Genomic DNA, 17,892 nt, shown 5'->3' on the forward strand with positions numbered 1-17,892 from the left:
GTTTCGATTTGGATGTTGTAAGCTCAGGCTGGTTGAGAATAGTCTGTACTCTTATTATTATGAGCAACCGAAGGAACTTGCTGTTTGAATTGATCAGCTGATCACTGGGACCTATTTTGCAATCATCTGGCATTTGTCCTGATGGGTGTAACATGAAAAGCTTTGGCAACATGCCTCTCTTTTCAGCAACATTCAAGTTCTGTACCACCAAGCAACTGATTGTAAACAGATATTTCACATAGTTTCCAATCTCACAACAGTGACTCCCCTCTACAAAAGTACTCCACTAGCTCTGGAACACGCTGGGAATTCGGTTGTATTAGCACTCCGTAACTCCAAACTCTTCCATTCTACCTATGTACATCAATGTTTGACGAGGAATCGCTTTCTCAGGGTGTTATGGATAAAATGTATGATTAGACCAGGGTTGTAGTTTATATCGAGTAATAATTAAACTACAAGAGGAAGTTAATCTCGTAGTTCTGAGACAATGCTGCTCCTGAATACACACACAATTTGATTTTTTGATTTGATGTATTATTGTCACAAGTATTGTTATACAGTGAAAAGTATTGTTTCTTGAATGCTATACAAACAAAGTGTACCGTACATAGAGTACACTGGAGAGAAGGAAAGGAGAGGGTGCAGAATATCGTGTTACAGTCATAGCTAGGGTGTAGAGAAAGATCTACTTAATACGAGGTAGGTCTATTCAAAATCCGGTGGCAGCAGGGAAGAAGCTGTTGAGATGGTTAGTACATGATTTCAGACTTTTGTATCTTTTTCCTGACGGAAGAAGGTGGAAGAGAGTATGTCTGGAGTGCATGAAGTCCTTGATTATGCAGGGTGCTTTTCCAAGGCAACAGGAAATGTCGATGGAGTCAATGGATGGGAGGCTAGTTTCCGTGATGGGCTGGGCTACGTTCACGACCCTTTGTAGTTTCTTGCGGTCTTGGGCAGAGCAGGAGCTATACCAAGCTGTATACATCTGGAAAGAGTGCCTTCCAAGGTGCATCTGTAAAAATTGGTGAGAGTCGTAGCGGACATACCAAATTTCCTTAGCCTCCTGAGCAAGTGGAGGGGTTGGTGGGTTTTCTTAACAATAGCGTCGGTGTGGAGGGACTAGGACAGGTTGTTGGTGATCTGGACACCTAGAAACTTGAAGCTCTTGACCATTTCCACTTCAACCCCAGTGCAGTGATAGGTGAATTGCAGTGAATCCAGACAATTTGGGAGATCCATGCCATGATTAGCCTTTCGAAGCACTTCATAATGATGGATGTCAGAGCCACCAGGCAATAGTTATTAAGAAATGCTGCCTGGCTTTTCTTTGGTACAGGGACGATGGTCATCTTCTTGAAGCAGATAGGGACCTCAAAACGATGTAAGGAGAGATTAAAGGTGTCTGCGAATACCTGTGCCAGTTGGCCGACGCAGGATCTGAGTGCTTGTCCGGGTACCCCATCCGGGCCAGTCGCCTTCTGTGGGATGACTTTCAAGAAGGCTGGTCTGATGTCTGCAATGGTTACCTCAGATATTGGTTTTGCCGAGGCTTCTATGGTGAAGGCATCCTCTTGCTGACCTCTTGCTCAAAACGAGCCTTGAATGCGTTGTGTTCATCGGGGAGGGGTGCATTGGTGCTGGCGATTCTTCACACCTTCATCTTGCAGCCTGTTATGTTTTGCAGACCTTGCCATAACCGGTGGCAGTCCATGTGGCTAACCTGGGATTCTAGCTTGGTCCGGTACTGTCCCTCGGCATTTTTGCTGGTTCTCTATAGATTGTATCTGGATTTCTTGTATAGTCATGATGTGGAGATGCCGGCGTTGGACTGGGGTAAACACAGTAAGAAGTTTAACAACACCAGGTTAAAGTCCAACAGGTTTATTTGGTAGCAAAAGCCACACAAGCTTTCGAGGCTCTGAGCCCCTTCTTCAGGTGAGTCACTCACCTGAAGAAGGGGCTCAGAGCCTCGAAAGCTTGTGTGGCTTTTGCTACCAAATAAACCTGTTGGACTTTAACCTGGTGTTGTTAAACTTCTTACTTTCTTGTATAGGTCAGGATCACCTGACTTGAACGTCTCAGACCTGGACTTCAGCAAGCAGTGGATATCCCTGTTCATCCATGGTTTCCAGTTGGGAAACATATGAATTTGCTTCTTTAGCGCACAGTCTTCTACTCATTTACTAATGAAGTCAGTTACTGTAGTGGAGCACTCATTCAGATTTTGGTCGCTGAGTTCTTAAATATTGGCGAGTCCCACTGACTCGAAGCAGTCTCATAGGAAATCATCCAATTCCGCAGACCAATATTGCACAACTTTCTTTATCGGATTCTTCTGCTTCCATTTTTACATTTAATGCTGCGGTTACGTTAAGTCTCGAAGGATATTTTCTTTCAAAGCGATGAAAGAACTTTACGATCTTGTCAAAAGAAGAAAATGCATTCATGTAAGCGTTCATATTATTCTGCTTATTGTATTTGTGACTCCCTCATATCGCATATTTCTACTACACGAAAGCCAAATATAATAGCTACACATCAAAATATCTAAAGATGCATTGACCTGGTGATATTTTTCTCCCTGTATCACAAGAATTTTCCCACAAGTATATGTATGAGAAACAATTGTTGTTTTAAACCTAATGCACAGAGATATATTTAAATTTTAAAATATGCCTTACCTTATACTCACCAACTTTTCCACACCTAGAGTTAATACACTATTTTCCTTAAGTGCAGTGTATATATTTTTAAAACAATGTACAAAATTAAGTCACTATACAATATTATACAGTTTTAAATGTTCCATTCTCTCATAACTTCATCCCAATGAATGCATGTGTGGAACATAATCTTTTAATAAAAGTCCATTTAAAAGTTGGAAAGGTTTTACAGTTTTTCACCTTACTTCCTTCGAGGTCTATTCCCTTGCTTACCTGCACACTTGGAAGATGTAAGGTTGTATAAAAAAGGGTAGAACTGCAGACAGCGGATTAATTTCAGGTTGCTGTCACATTCAGGGCATCTAGTTGTTCTGTCCAGTGCTGCTCTGAAGGCTTGAAGAGCGGCGCTAACATTCCTCAGAGCCAGGTAGGCGTTTCCTAAGCTCAGAAGCGTTAGTGGCTGGAGGAAGAAATACTTGATGGTTAATTCAGTCCTCAGACAAACTGAAAAGCTGCAGATTCTGACAGTCATAATGGTTTAGAAATAAAGGAGAATAACACGCTCAACAGTTGGGATATTTGCCATTGTTTGCCTATGTTAAGTTTGCATCTGAAGTATTCAAACTTCAAAATAGAAAAATTAAGGTGTCCATCCCAAATGGAAATCAGAAAAGATTTCAGTACCTTTATGACTCATACAGCGATAAATTACCAGGGACACACCATCATACTGAAATCTGATTAAATTATCAAAAGGTGAGTGACATTACAATAACAGTCAATGTCTGCCTCCATTTTCAGGCACTTCACAATTCTGGCACCGGACTGGTAGCTCATTGTTTACAACCAAAGAGATGAAGGTCAACAACAATGGCCCAAGTGCAACCGATGGAAAAAAATAGCAATATTTTCTCATTCGCTCTCATATGGACTTTGCATCTACAAACTTCAGGATCCATGTGCGAAAATTATCTCATTACTTCTTGGTCACCATAGGATTTTTAACATCATTATATAGACCAGGACTTGGTTTTGATTTTTAGTCTGTGCTGATTTTCACCACAATTCTAGTTAAAAAATAAAACTATGCATTAGAGCCTTAGGCTATGCAATTTTTGTGGAGGCTGGTACATTGTGTGTGGAGGGTTGCAAAATTTGTTTATTGGAATGTGGGCGTTGCTGGCAAGACTGCTATTTGTTGGAACTCTAGCCCTGTGCCTATCCGTCCTGTTCTGTGCAGTTCCTGGCTGTGGAAAAGGCAGGTTGCTTCTGGGGTCGCTCAGGAATCCAAGTAAATATGTAGCGCGTTCATATCACAAGGAAGGGTGGCATGGTGACAGAGTGGTTACGCTCATAGCGCCAGGGAATCGGGTTTAATTCCGGCCTTCAGTGACTGTCTGTGTGGCGTTTGCACATTCTCCCCATTTTTTCATGGGTTTCTTCCCACAGTCCAAAGGTGTGCAGGTTAGGTGGATTGGCCTCTAGTATCCAAAGATGTGTAGGTTAGGGGTTGCACGGGGTTGCAGGGATGGGGTGGTGGGGAAGGACTGGGTAGGATGCTCTTTTGAAGAGTCGATGCAGACCCGACGGGCCGAATGGCCTGCACTGTAGGGATTCTATGGTTCCCACAGGCAAGATAAGTAATCCAAGGCACTTGATAGCAGTTGGGCAAAGTTTTTGATCACAATCAAATCAGTGAATTCAGGCTGAATGAACTGCTTCTGTCAGTGCTAGTTCTTCACTGTGTTAACCATAGTCTTGCTGATTTCAGCCTTTGTATTGTTGCTTTTGGACCAGTTTCACTCAACAACGGGTTCTCACTGGGCACTCGCCTTTTCCAACCTGGCAATGTGTGTTGACAGTGTGGAACCTGTGCACTGGGTGAATCTAGGGTTGGAAAGACTTACTGTCCTTTTAAATGACTCAATTACTTTACTTTACCTGCAAGAGAGTGCGTGATATCAGGATCTTCATCCAATCCCAAATTCAGTGGATTTAACTTCCCAGCATGCACTAAAACCCATCTCCCCTAGCTGGGAAAACATCCCGCTCATGTTTGTGCAGTTTGAAACAAAGAAAGCAACTGCCACAGTACAAACACAGTTTACGTTACTTTAGATGCAATATGAAAAGTTAACTTGTAGGTTAGATCATGCAACATAAGGTTAAACTTTTACAGAGACCATTTATCTGTCTCTTTTTGAAGTACAAGCATGTCCTTTGCAGTTATAGAACTCATTTAGAATTTGGCTGCTTATTGGTTCGATGCATGCCAACACTAATTCCTGGTTAACTTACCTCTGTACTGTTAATAGCAAGTGCTTTTTGCAAAAGAGCAGCAGCATCCTGATGGAGCTCAATGTGAATGAGCAGGTTAGCCAGGTTGACTAGTGGAATATCCATGTAATCTTCTGGAACCAGATTGAGTGCTTGTTTCAAACAGTCAAGAGCAGAGGTCGTGTTCCCAATAGCTCGCCAGTACAAACCGGCTTCATTCAATAGTAACCACATTGGAGCAGTTTGCTGCAAGAAAGACAGTTCTGCTGTTTTATCAGTGCACTTTGCCATCAAAATCAATGAGTACATCAATCAAAACATAACATTAAATAAGGTACATTTAACAGTTACATACATTCAAAACATGTATTTCTAGCCATGTATACATTACAAACTTCCAACATACAGATAGAGAGAGAATGACATGTTCTGTCTTGAATGAGTGAGGTATGAGTATGGTGAGTCAGTATAACTGGTTCTGTCTTGTTTGGGGGTAGAACAAGCTCAACATCAACAGGGCTCTTTGTGCAACAGTTGAAAATATTCAAATCGCTTTCACAATGGGTGCATGACTACATATTAAACAAATTAATTTAAATCCTGTGTGGTTAATCCTCAGGTTAGGCAATGAATAATGACATCAGGGCAGGAATTCAGGATATTGTTAAGACTGTTACAAATTTGAAGGTGTACAGGAACAAAGACACCTGGGATATAGGCTAGCAATTCTTTGAAAGTGGCAGGACAAATTTCAGAAGGCTAAGAGAGCCTTGGCTTTATTAATGGAAGAATCAAATACAATGGTAACAGTCATGCTAAGCCCTCATCTTAAATATGTTTAAATCATGGGAGGTGATCTTATTGTAACACAGAAAATTTTGAAGGGGTTTAACAGAGTAATGTTGAGAGATCATTTCCCCTCATAGGAGAATCTAGGACTAGGAAGCACAATTTCAAAATAATTTAAGACAGAGATGAGGGCCACAATCAGGTCAGCCATGATCTTACTGAACACTGGCATAGGCTTGAATATCCCACTGAAACTCCTGCTACGGTTTATGATCTTATTGGTTCAGTCATGTGGAGGGACAGGAGAAGCTGAGCTTGTTCTGAGAGCCGAGTGGGTCAAGAGGAGATTTGATAGGTGTTCAAAACTATGAAAGGTTTTGGTAGTGTAAATAAGGAGAAAACGGTTTCCAGTGGCAGAACAGCTGGTAACCAGAGGAGACAGATTGCAAGTAATTAGCAGAGGAAATCAGAGGTGGCACAAGGAAACATTTTTTAAATATAGTGAATTCAGTATTGTGATCTGGAATGCACTGCCTAAAAGGGTGGTAGATTCAATAGCAACATTCAAAACAGAATAACATTCATACTTGAAGTGGACAAAAACTACAGGGATAAAAGGAAAGAGGAGAATATTGTGACTAATTGGACATCTAAGGGCTGGCACAGGCATGATGAGCCGAATGGCCTCTTTTCACGCTATATCGTTTTACGGTTACACTCCCAAGACAGCAGAATAAATGGCAAAAAAAAAGAGATTCATCGCATTTCAATCTTAATTGGCTCTATTTAAGTGAGATGGCATAAACCAGAGTACTGAATAATCAGATTCTGCTTCTCTAAATTAAGTGAAAATTGCTGATCTGTTTTAGGTAGGCAGCACAAATGTTACAGGTTGAAATTAAATTCAGAATAACACATCTTGTAAGTGGAATTATTTCATAAGTGTTAAAGGTTCATTGCTCACATACTACTAATGAGTTGCAGATAGACAGAGTGAAATAGTGAAACAAACAAATGCTCAGTATCTCAGAATTAGATAGGAATATAACTGTCTCAACAATTGAGCAACTGGGACAGAGAATATGCCACTGGACAGAAAATACTCAGTAGGTCAGTTAGCAGTGGACAACCAGAAGCCAGTCAATGTTACAAGCCACCTGTGGGAAGAGTCATTGGAGATGGACAGAAATTAAAAAGGAACCTAACAGGAAGTATAAGGGGGGGAAAGGGGCAGGGGAAGACTTAAGAGAAAGAGATTTAGAGAAAGAGATTTATATGAAGTAACAGTGCAAAACAAGAGGTGACTAAATGGTTGGTGTGGCATACAGTGGTGTCCGTTCCATCCCACCCTCCATAGCACCAGTACCTCATTCCACATTGCCAGGACAGAATGCCAGAGGACAAAGGTCTGAAGGGGTGTAATGCTTTGTCCTGTTGGCTTGGATCTTGTTTGATCAAGCCCAAGATAGGATGTATATTCTTGTCTTGTCAGCTTCGATCTGGTTTGTCCCTCATGTGGGGACTCTGATTGGACTTAACTGGCCTTTGTTGGTTAGGAATAAAGTACCAAAAGGTACAGCTAAAAAAAAGTCTGAAGGCAGGACCACAAAGCACTTAGTAAAAAGATTAGGTACTCCTGGTTCGCACTGTTGCCTCACAGCGCCTGGGACCCGGGTTCGATTCCTGGCTTGGGTCACTATCTATGTGAAGTCTGCACGTTCTTCCGTGTCTGTGTGGGTTTCTCTGGTTTCCTTCCACAGTCTGAAAGACGTGCTAGTTAGGTGCATTGGCCATGCCAAGTTCTCCCTCAGTGTACCTGAACAGGCACCGGAGTGTGGCGACTAGGGGGTTTTCACAGTAACTTCATTGTAGTGTTACTGTAAGCCTACTTGTGACTAATAAATAAAAATAAACCAATTTCTGGCACCTACAGTATGTCATGATTATATCACAGTAGCTTATGGGAAAGAAAATTCTAGGAAATGTCCTCACCATTTTGCAGAGTGTAACACATCAGAATTTTAATCATCACATCAGTCTCACACTCCTGCTGCTGCAAACTTATGAATCCAGTCGGGGCTGTTCAGCAGGGTGGATTCAGTATGGTGAGGAAAATTTTCCAAAGTCAAACAAAATGACTATTGTTTTCTTCTATATAAATTGAGTACTTGAATCAAAAACCAGTTTCCAAAAACTTCCCGCCTGCTTCAAATTCAGCAATGACAAATATAAAAGAACACCAAGAATGGGGCTTACAATGATTCTTCAAAAAAATGTATTTACATGGGTGACAAACTATTTACATGTAGATGGGTTAGGATATGAAGAATAGAAGATAATGTTAAATAGATATCCTGATATTTGCAAACTTATTTTTGGGAAGCAACAAGCAATTTTTGAAACATAGAAACTAGAAGCAGGAGTAGGCCATTCGGCCCTTCGAGCCTGCTCTGCCACGCATTTTGATCATGGCTGTTTATTGAATTCAATATCCTGATTCCCCCTTCCCCTCATATCCCTTGATCCCTTTAGCCCCTAGAGCTATATCTAATTTCTCCTTGAAGTCAGACAACACTTTGGCTTCAACTATACTCTGTGGTCATGAATTCCACACATTCACCACCCCTTGGGTGAAGAAATTTCTCCCCACTTCAGTTCTAAAAGGCTTTCCCCTTATCCTCAAACTATGACCCCTAGTTCTGGACTCCCCCACCATTGGGAACATTCTTTCTGAATCTACCCCATCTAACCCTGTTAGAATTTTATAAGTTTCTATGAGATCCCCTCTCACTCTTCTAAACTCCAGTGAATATAATCCTAACCAACTTTAAATACATGAATAGGATGGGAATAGAGGGATGTGGTCCCCGTAAGGGTAGGGGGTTTTAGTTAAGTCAGGCAGCATGGTCAGTGCAGGCTTGGAGGGCCAAAGGGCTTGTTCCTGTGCTGTAATTTTCTTTGTTCTAGTCTCTCCTCATATGACAGACCTGCCATCCCAGGAATCAGCCTGGTAAATCTTCACAGTATCCCAAAGGAAGTTAATGTAGTTCACATCAATGATCATATTATATCCACTTATTATATGTGCAAGAACAGTCATATGGAAGAGATCTAAAGTGCTGGGGACTCTCTGAATGTAACATCACCTCTATTCTGACGTACAAAAATGATTTGTTCACCTTTTCAATAGCTTGTGAGATGACCTCTCCAACTTGCTCCTCGATAATACTCAAATGAGAAAACAGGGCCTGTTGAAAAACAGTAAATTATAATTGTAATTCGAAGATACAAAAGGCATTCTGCATGACATATTACACGTCCTCTTTGCAGAGCAAGTCTCTTGTTAGTAAAAGCTAAACTATAGTTGCCTTCAATGCATAGGGAAAACAGTTACCATGCTTCAGAGTGGTTCCCTATAATTCAATTGCTTTCTAATATCTGAAGCAGGCATACAAATTAATGTATTTATTTCAACAGATGGAAGCACATTTGATCAACGTAAACCTATTTGCTTTAAACAAAATGGGAAACATGGAATATTTTGCAACCTTTAAGTCCATTATGCCAGTACCACGGGCGTGTAACTCCCTCGCAGACTCTGGCACTGGTTCCTCTGTCACAGAAACATGTTCAAACAGTGCCGAGACATTGCTCTGCCAGTAGTTTAGGATTCAACGAGACCAGTACAATGTGGCTTTCAGTTACGAAATATAATTACCTGCTTGGCATGGTAGTCTGGTTTCCCAGATTTCAAATCTGGCCTGTTTTCCAGTTCTTTAACTAGATGGTACAGCTTTTCATTATTGTGGAAATCTAACGTGGGAGAACAGTCAGGAAGGCGGCCAGCCGCATCTTTATCTTGCTTTCCTGAAGATGCCAGAAGTGATTGGACACTGCAAAAAGAAAAACAAAACTTTTCAATTGTTTCCTGATTCACAAGTAACAGAACAGGTCAAGTTTACCTGAAAGTAAAAGCGATTACCTTCACGCAAGGGCAACTAGGGAAGGGCAAGAAATGCTGGCTAATCAGCGGCTCCCATGTCCCACGAATGAATAGAAAAATATATTAACGATATAAAGTATAAATTGCAGAATGTGATGAATGTGTTTAATCTACATTGTTTTCCTAGCTTGTTAAATACAAGCTTATATATTAGTACATGACACATGGCAAAGTGTCATCACTATTTGAGATATGTGGCTGATACCACATTGCTCCAATCTAGGCAGCTGAAAACACATTTGCTTGCAACAGTATTCTTTTCCCCACAAGAACATCAATAGGACATGGTTTAAAAACTCATCTCAGGGTTAAAATAACTTGCAAGTATTCAAGTTTCACTCCTGTTATTTATATATATTCTGAACCAATTCTGCTACTAGTTTTATAACACAGTTCAAGCTATACACATCTCCCGGAAAATGATTAAAAAACAGCAAAGGTTTAATTCTAAAAAATAAAATCTGTAAGTATTACTGTTCTGCGGCTATGGTGCATTGTGCTTGGTTCCCAACATGTCATCCCAGTACCTTACAAAATACCTCAATTTTCAAACAACAGCATCCAAATTCTTACCCAAATCCTTTGTACTCTGGAGGTAGAAAGTATGTTGGAAGATCGGCTGCAGTGGGAAGAGTGGGATAGGTGTGCATACAGTCTAGCCTTTTGGGCCACAATATATCCTGGCAACATAAAAGGCACACAAATCAGCATTACACATTAGTGCCGCATTTGTAATTCCAACTAAATATATTTTTCTTAAACACTTACCAAATCTTTTCCAGCAAATCTTTAAGGACTCATAAAGGAAAGACATATACCGAAACTTGTGGTAATTCCTGAACAGAATAATACTCTAAACTACCTTTCACACAATAAGCATGTTTTTACTTCTCCCCATTCCCAGCAATCAAGAGTAGGTGGGCAACCTGATATCGTAAGCCTGACTGCTCCACTTTGCAACTGGCTGTTTTGAAGTATGATGTGGAGATGCCGACGTTGGACTGGGGTGAACACGGTAAGAAGTCTCACAACACCAGGTTAAAGTCCAACAGGTTTATTTGGTAGCAAATACCATTGCAAATAAACCTGTTGGACTTTAACCTGGTGTTGTGAGACTTCTTACTGTTTTGAGGTATGCCAGTGCAACCTGGGGTGACCTTCCGTTGAATTGGTCTTCCTTACTCCCCTGTATACTGCTAGGGGGATAGAAAAGGCATAACCTTCTGCAAAACTGGCTAATTGAGAGATGCCCTATCTCGCTGGGGAGCAGTGTACGTGACTCTGCTTCGGAGTTCTTAAAATCCTTGTTACGCATCTTTAGCGTAGAATATTATACCAAAGCAGAATGGCACAATAAAAACACCCCAGAAAGTCTTCTAGCACGGCGCTTATAACAAAGTCAGACAGACTTACTGCCAGTGTATGTCGATCCGACATGAATATGGAGCTGAACATAGAACAGTACAGCACAGAATAGGCCCTTCGGCCCACGATGTTGTGCCGAGCTTTATCTGAAACCAAGATCAAGCTATCCCACTCCCTATCATCCTGATGTGCTCCATGTGCCTATCCAATAACCGCTTAAATGTTCCTAAAGTGTCTGACTCCACTATCACTGCAGGCAGTCCATTCCACACCCCAACCACTCTCTGCGTAAAGAACCTACCTCTGATATCCTTCCTATATCTCCCACCACGAACCCTATAGTTATGCTCCCTTGTAATAACTCCATCCACCCGAGGAAATAGTCTTTGAACGTTCACTCTATCTATCCCCTTCATCATTTTATAAACCTCTATTAAATCTCCCCTCAGCCTCCTCCGCTCCAGAGAGAACAGCCCTAGCTCCCTCAACCTTTCCTCATAAGACATACCCTCCAAACCAGGCAGCATCCTGCTAAATCTCCTCTGCACTCTTTCCAGCGCTTCCACATCCTTCTTATAGTGAGGTGACCAGAACTGCACACAATATTCCAAATGCTGTCTCACCAAGGTCCTGTACAGTTGCAGCATAACCCCACGGCTCTTAAACTCCAACCCCCTGCTAACACACTATAGGCCTTCTTCACAGCTCTATCCACTTGAGTGGAAACCTTTAGAGATCTGTGGATATGGACCCCAAGATCTCTCTGTTCCTCCACAGTCTTCAGAACCCTACCTTTGACCCTGTAATCCACATTTAAATTAGTCCGACCAAAATGAATCACCTCACATTTATCAGGGTTAAACTCCATTTGCCATTTTGCAGCCCAGCTTTGCATCCTATCTATGTCTCTTTGCAGCCTACAACACCCCTCCACCTCATCCACTACTCCACCAATCTTGGTGTCATCAACAAATTTACTGATCCACCCTTCAGCCCCTTCCTCTAAGTCATTAATAAAAATCACAAAGAGCAGAGGACCAAGCACTGATCCCTGTGGCACTCCGCTAGCAACCTGCCTCCAGTCCGAAAATTTTCCATCCACCACCACCCTCTGTCTTCGATCAGATAGCCAGTTACCTATCCAATCGGCCAACTTTCCCTCTATCCCACACCTCCTTACTTTCATCATAAGCCGACCATGGGGGACCTTATCAAACGCCTTACTAAAATCCATGTATATGACCTCAACTGCCCTACCTTCATCAACACACTTAGTTACCTCCTCAAAAAATTCAATCAAATTTGTGAGGCACGACTTGTCCTTCACGAATCCAAACAATTGATATAACTACAATTTAAGTCAGTCTTTCATTGTCACAAAGGATAGCTTCAACAAATTGTTCAAATAAGCAAGGCCGATTTAAAAAAATCATTCGATGAATTCGATGATCAGCCATGATCAAAATGAATGGCGGAGTAGGCGGATTGAAGGGCCAAATGGCCTACACCTGCTTCTATTTTCTATGTTTCTATGTTAATTAAGATGTCATCAGGAGATAATGACGAGTAAAAATGGAATGCACGTGAGTATATTCGAACTAAAACCAAAGCATTGATTAGTTTGTGAAAGAGTGAAATCTTTGATGAAAGAAACTACTGCAAGTTTTATATATATAGTGTTGGCTGGCAGGAATGTTCTGGTTCAAGAGTTTTACTCCTGTAAGGATTCAGGGGGGGGGGGGGAAGGAGGAGGAGGAGGAGGAGGAGGAGAGAGAGTGAAACAAGTAAAATACACCCTAATTTATCACATCTCTCCTTCCTTCTTACTTACATTGTAGCTCGAGAAATCCTTTCCCCAGATATTCAACACTGATCGGCCTGCGGGGGATGATGGAAATTGCTGCTGTATGTTGCTCCGAGTCATGTTCATCACCAACTTCATCTCAACAGGCATCATATTGGAGGTAGAACTGTCCTCACCAAACTGAAAGAGGAAATGCATACTTGTATGTCTTTAACTGTTCCCTTTTAAAACAATCAACGGAATATCGGCTTTCTGCATTATTCCAATAATGTCAGAAATATCAAATACAGACGCAGAGTGATCCAATTAAGCTCTTTTCATGATAACCTACTTAAGCTTTCTGGAGCATGTACCAAGTGTTAAGAGATTTCCAAAAATGAAAGAATAAGGGAAGGTTTGGTGGTGAATCACCTTATAGCAACCTGGAGCAGGACTAAAAAACATAGGAAAACAATTGGAATGAGTTACCTATCTCTCTTCACCAGGGAATAATACAAGCGACACATGAGCAGAAGGAACGACCTGACAAATTATTTCAAAATAAAAGCTGCAAGTATTCTGCAAATATCATGGCCTGCATGGTCAATGTTTTATGAAATGAGAGATTTGAAAACTAAAATCAATTACAACTAAGTCAATTACAATTAAAAATACTTTAAATATTTAAAGACATAATTGATACTGACATCCATAAAACATAAACAAAATTTAAAGATAAGATTATCATGGAAAATGGCTCAGATTTTGGACTTGTAACAGTAGTGAAAGTGTCAACATTCACCTTCATTACCCCACAAAAACAACAGCAACTTCCATGTCTAGAAATGTGCAGTTAAATGTAGAAATTGTTATGTTAAAGTTTATTTATTAGTCACAAGTATTAACACTGCAATGAAGTTACTGTGAAATTGCCATCAGTGATTCCCTCCACCTCCACAGGGTGTGATGCTCAAGTCCCTGTAGATCGTGTGATGATAGTGTGCCTTTAAGAAATGTATTTATATCGTGTTTCTTGTGAGGAGTATGTTTAAAAATTCAGCTCTGTTGTACTGGTGCTGATTTGTGATGAGAAGCAAGCCAATGACTAATTTTTGCTAGGGATGTATTTGTTTTAATCCGAGTTAATGCATTTTTGTTTATTTTGGTTTTTGTCCTGGGGTTTCAGAGTAGAGTTTTGAGGAGGTTGATTGACAGAGGCAGAATCTGTAAATGGGCAGAGCTAAGCTTGTAGGGAAAAAACAGAGTTCTCTTTTATTTTAAGCAGTAAGTTTCAGCCTGGTCCTGAAAGAAGCAAGAGGTGTCTGTCTCTCTGGAGGCAGCGGTTTGGGGCTGCCAGGAGACAAGTGTCTCTCTCTCTCCAGTGGTGTTCAAAGGCTCTAAAGACTGTTAACAAGTGCAAGCATATAATCTTATGCTATTTGCAAACTGATTCTGAAGAGGAGTTTAAGTCTATAAGAGGGTTATTGCTTGAATTGAAACTAACAGAGATAGATCAACAGTCAAGAATTGTATCTAATGAAGAGTCATCCAGGCTCGAAATGTTGGCTCGACTCTCTCTCCACAGATGCTGTCAGACGTGTTGAGATTTTCCAGCATTTTTCTGTTTTTGTTTCAGATTCCAGCATCCGCAGTGTTTTGCGTTTATCAAAGAATTGTATCTTGCCATGTTTAAGTATTTCAATCGGTAAAAGTTAAGTTAGTTCATTTGTTATAGTTAAACTGTATTGTTAAGTAAAGTTTGTTTTGATAAAAGTGTGTCAATAGAATCACACCTGGAGTGAAAAACCTTTTCCTCAAATTAATACCAAATTAGAAAAATTGTTGGGGTCTGGTCAGGCTTCAAAACATTCTTTGGGGTTTCTGCTCTGGTACCCTAACAATGGCATTCGTCACCAATTATGGAACTGTCAAGAAACTCCACAATTACGCTGCAACATTCTTGTTCGGAGCAGCATGGTGGCACAATGGTTAGCACTGCTGCCTCACAGCGCCAGGGACCTGGGTTTGATTCCCGCCTGGGGTCGATTCCCGCCTGGGGTCATTGTCTGTGTGGAGTTTGCACGTTCTCCCCGTGTCTGTGTGGGTTTCCTCTGGGTGCTCTGTTTTCATCCCACAGTCCAAAGATGTGCAGATTAGGTGAATTGGCCATGCTAAATTCTCCCTCAGTGTACCTGAACAGGCTCCGGAATGTGGTGACTAGGGAATTTTCACAGTAACTTCATTGCAGTGCGAATGTAAGCCTACTTGTGACTAATAAACCTTTTACTTTAAATGCTCCCTAAAAGGTTATACCCTTTTTAAAAGGTGCAATTAGGCTTTTAATAGAGTACAAAGGAAGAACTGCAGCTTTGCAACCTCAATGACCTTGGAATATTAACTTCATATTAGTGTAATGGCATTGTTTCTTTGAGAGTCACGAGTTTTTGAACTGCCTTCCTTAGAAAACAGTGGAGGCAGGGTCACTGAATTTTTTTTAACGCAGAGGTAGATAGGTTTGAGCAACAAGAAAGTCAAAGGTTATTGGTGGTGGGCTGGAATGTAGAGTTGGGGCCACAATCGAATCAGCAATGATCTTATTGAATGGTGGAGTAGGCTCAAGGGGCCAAATGGCCTTCTCAGGTTCCTAATTTGTATGTATGTACATTTACAGGTTGAGGAGCTGGGCTGATGATTTGTTCACATTAAGTGCCACAAGTCAATGAAAGGTTACAGATTAGGGAAGCAAAGTAAGCATCAGGGATACAGATTAAATGGCTCTAGCCTATTGGACACACCCAAACGAATGGTGGGGAATGGTAGAATAATGGTTACATAACTAGAGAGTCACCCAGAGGTCTGGATTTATAATCTGATGACATGAGTTCAAATATCACATGGCAGCTAGGGAATTTAAAAGTAATTAATGAGATAAGTCTGGAATTGAAAAGTTGGAAACAGTCCAGTAATGGTGACCATAACGAGTGGATTACTGTTAAATACGACAGCCGTGGAACACCCGAATCTTACAATGGCTTAGGAGTTGGGTTACAGCAGGAGTGAACTAAAAATGAATAGGCACATCAAAGCATTCTAAACTATGCCAAAATTGCTTTTATCTTGGACCGGGCATGAATTGTACAAGTTGCTAGTTTTCTTTAATTTGTACCTGAACGTGCTCTACTGTATTAAACTGGTCTCCTCTGGTATAGCGCACAGGACGATCCCACTGGCAGCGTAAAATTTGCTGTTTGTTAACCCAGCGACAAAGCTGGTGATTTCCTAGAGAAAAACACAAAAATGCACATTTGACGTAAATATTTGTTTTGTCTACTACCGAATAATTTCTAACTGATCCCAATTTTGGGAGCATCGCAGGTTAAAGGTCATTTTACCCCTATTGTGACCTACAGAGCTCATCTGACCCTTTCTTGAAAGGGGTGCTATGACCTTGATTTGTTGTCACATGTATTAGTACAGTGAAAAGTATTGTTTCTTTCACGCTATACAGACAAAGCATACCGTACATAGAGAAGGAAAGGAGAGGGTGCAGAATGTGGTGTTAGTCATAGCTCGGGTGTAGAGAACAAAGAACAATACAGCACAGGAACAGGCCCTTCGGCCCTCCAAGCCCGTGCCGCTCCCTGGTCCAAACTAGACCATTCTTTTGTATCCCTCCATTCCCACTCCGTTCATATGGCTATCTAGATAAGTCTTAAACGTTCCCAGTGTGTCCGCCTCCACCACCTTGCCTGGCAGCGCATTCCAGGCCCCCACCACCCTCTGTGTAAAATATGTCCTTCTGATATCTGTGTTAAACCTCCCCCCCTTCACCTTGAACCTATGACCCCTTGTGAACGTCACCACCGACCTGGGGAAAAGCTTCCCACCGTTCACCCTATCTATGCCTTTCATAATTTTATACACCTCTATTAAGTCTCCCCTCATCCTCCGTCTTTCCAGGGAGAACAACCCCAGTTTACCCAATCTCTCCTCATAACTAAGCCCCTCCATACCAGGCAACATCCTGGTAAACCTCCTCTGTACTCTCTCCAAAGCCTCCACGTCCTTCTGGTAGTGTGGCGACCAGAACTGGACGCAGTATTCCAAATGCGGCCGAACCAACGTTCTCTCCATCTGCAACATCAGACCCCAACTTTTATACTCTATGCCCCGTCCTATAAAGGCAAGCATGCCATATGCCTTCTTCACCACCTGTGACGTCACCTTCAAGGATCTGTGGACTTGCACACCCAGGTCCCTTAAAAGATCAACTTTTAAGCTACTTTTTCCAAAGTTAGATAATTTGTTGGCTAACAATACAAACAAGTAAACAAATGCATGCAAAACTATTTTCAATAAGAATTTACAAATTAAATACATTAGTTCCTATATTTATTATAGTACTTTGTAAAATAATTGTCCTAGTTATCAATTTACTTGAACAAGACTGACAATATATTTTTGAAATTATTCCTGAAGACAATGCCAGAATTCAAAATGATTGTAAACAAAAATATTTGTTTTAAATCGACCACATCACCTGCATGCTCAATTGCAAAATAACCATTCTAACTACAGGCAGTAGCTAAAGCAGGCAGCTGAGTACAATGAAATTTCCAACACTCCTGCACCAAAATTTACCGAGCTGAGTTTCTTTTGCCATCTGTGTTTCATGGATTATATTTCTCAGCAGCTGCTCATCTTGCATAACTTTGTGCTTCTCCAGCAATTCTTGCTGCCTCAGATAATTATCATGCTGCTTCTGGTACTCCTTCAGTTCATTTAATGTTCGCTGCAGAGATCTAAGCACATGAAACATCATAATAGGTTAAAAAAAGGAAATTAACATGGGGGTGAAGTTAGGAGTCAAATGTGCAAATTTACTTCCACTGTAAGTCAACATTATCCCCAAGTTGCATCTGTAAAATGTCTGTGTACAAGACTACTTTCGTAAATCTGAAATGGCTGACTGATAATTCTCCAGTGCTACATTTTTCACATAACTGTCC

The 17,892-nt window shown here is 41.1% G+C and overlaps 1 protein-coding gene across 4 annotated transcripts in view; it reads right to left on the bottom strand.

The window, feature by feature from the left end:
- The window catches only part of ttc17 (tetratricopeptide repeat domain 17), a 103,554-nt gene that overhangs the window by 50,775 nt on the left and 34,887 nt on the right, over positions 1 to 17,892 (bottom strand). For all 4 annotated transcript variants that reach the window (XM_078221060.1, XM_078221057.1, XM_078221058.1 and 1 more), the window contains 8 exons: positions 17,525 to 17,685; positions 16,050 to 16,162; positions 12,932 to 13,084; positions 10,309 to 10,415; positions 9,451 to 9,625; positions 8,912 to 8,980; positions 4,965 to 5,189; positions 2,940 to 3,126 (listed from right to left, as the gene is read on the bottom strand). In XM_078221060.1, coding sequence (XP_078077186.1) covers positions 2,940 to 3,126; positions 4,965 to 5,189; positions 8,912 to 8,980; positions 9,451 to 9,625; positions 10,309 to 10,415; positions 12,932 to 13,084; positions 16,050 to 16,162; positions 17,525 to 17,685 — 1,190 coding nt within the window. The remainder of the gene's footprint in view (positions 1 to 2,939; positions 3,127 to 4,964; positions 5,190 to 8,911; positions 8,981 to 9,450; positions 9,626 to 10,308; positions 10,416 to 12,931; positions 13,085 to 16,049; positions 16,163 to 17,524; positions 17,686 to 17,892) is intronic.

Source organism: Mustelus asterias, chromosome 9 (assembly GCF_964213995.1).
Source record: "Mustelus asterias chromosome 9, sMusAst1.hap1.1, whole genome shotgun sequence".
Taxonomy (NCBI): Eukaryota; Metazoa; Chordata; class Chondrichthyes; order Carcharhiniformes; family Triakidae; genus Mustelus; species Mustelus asterias.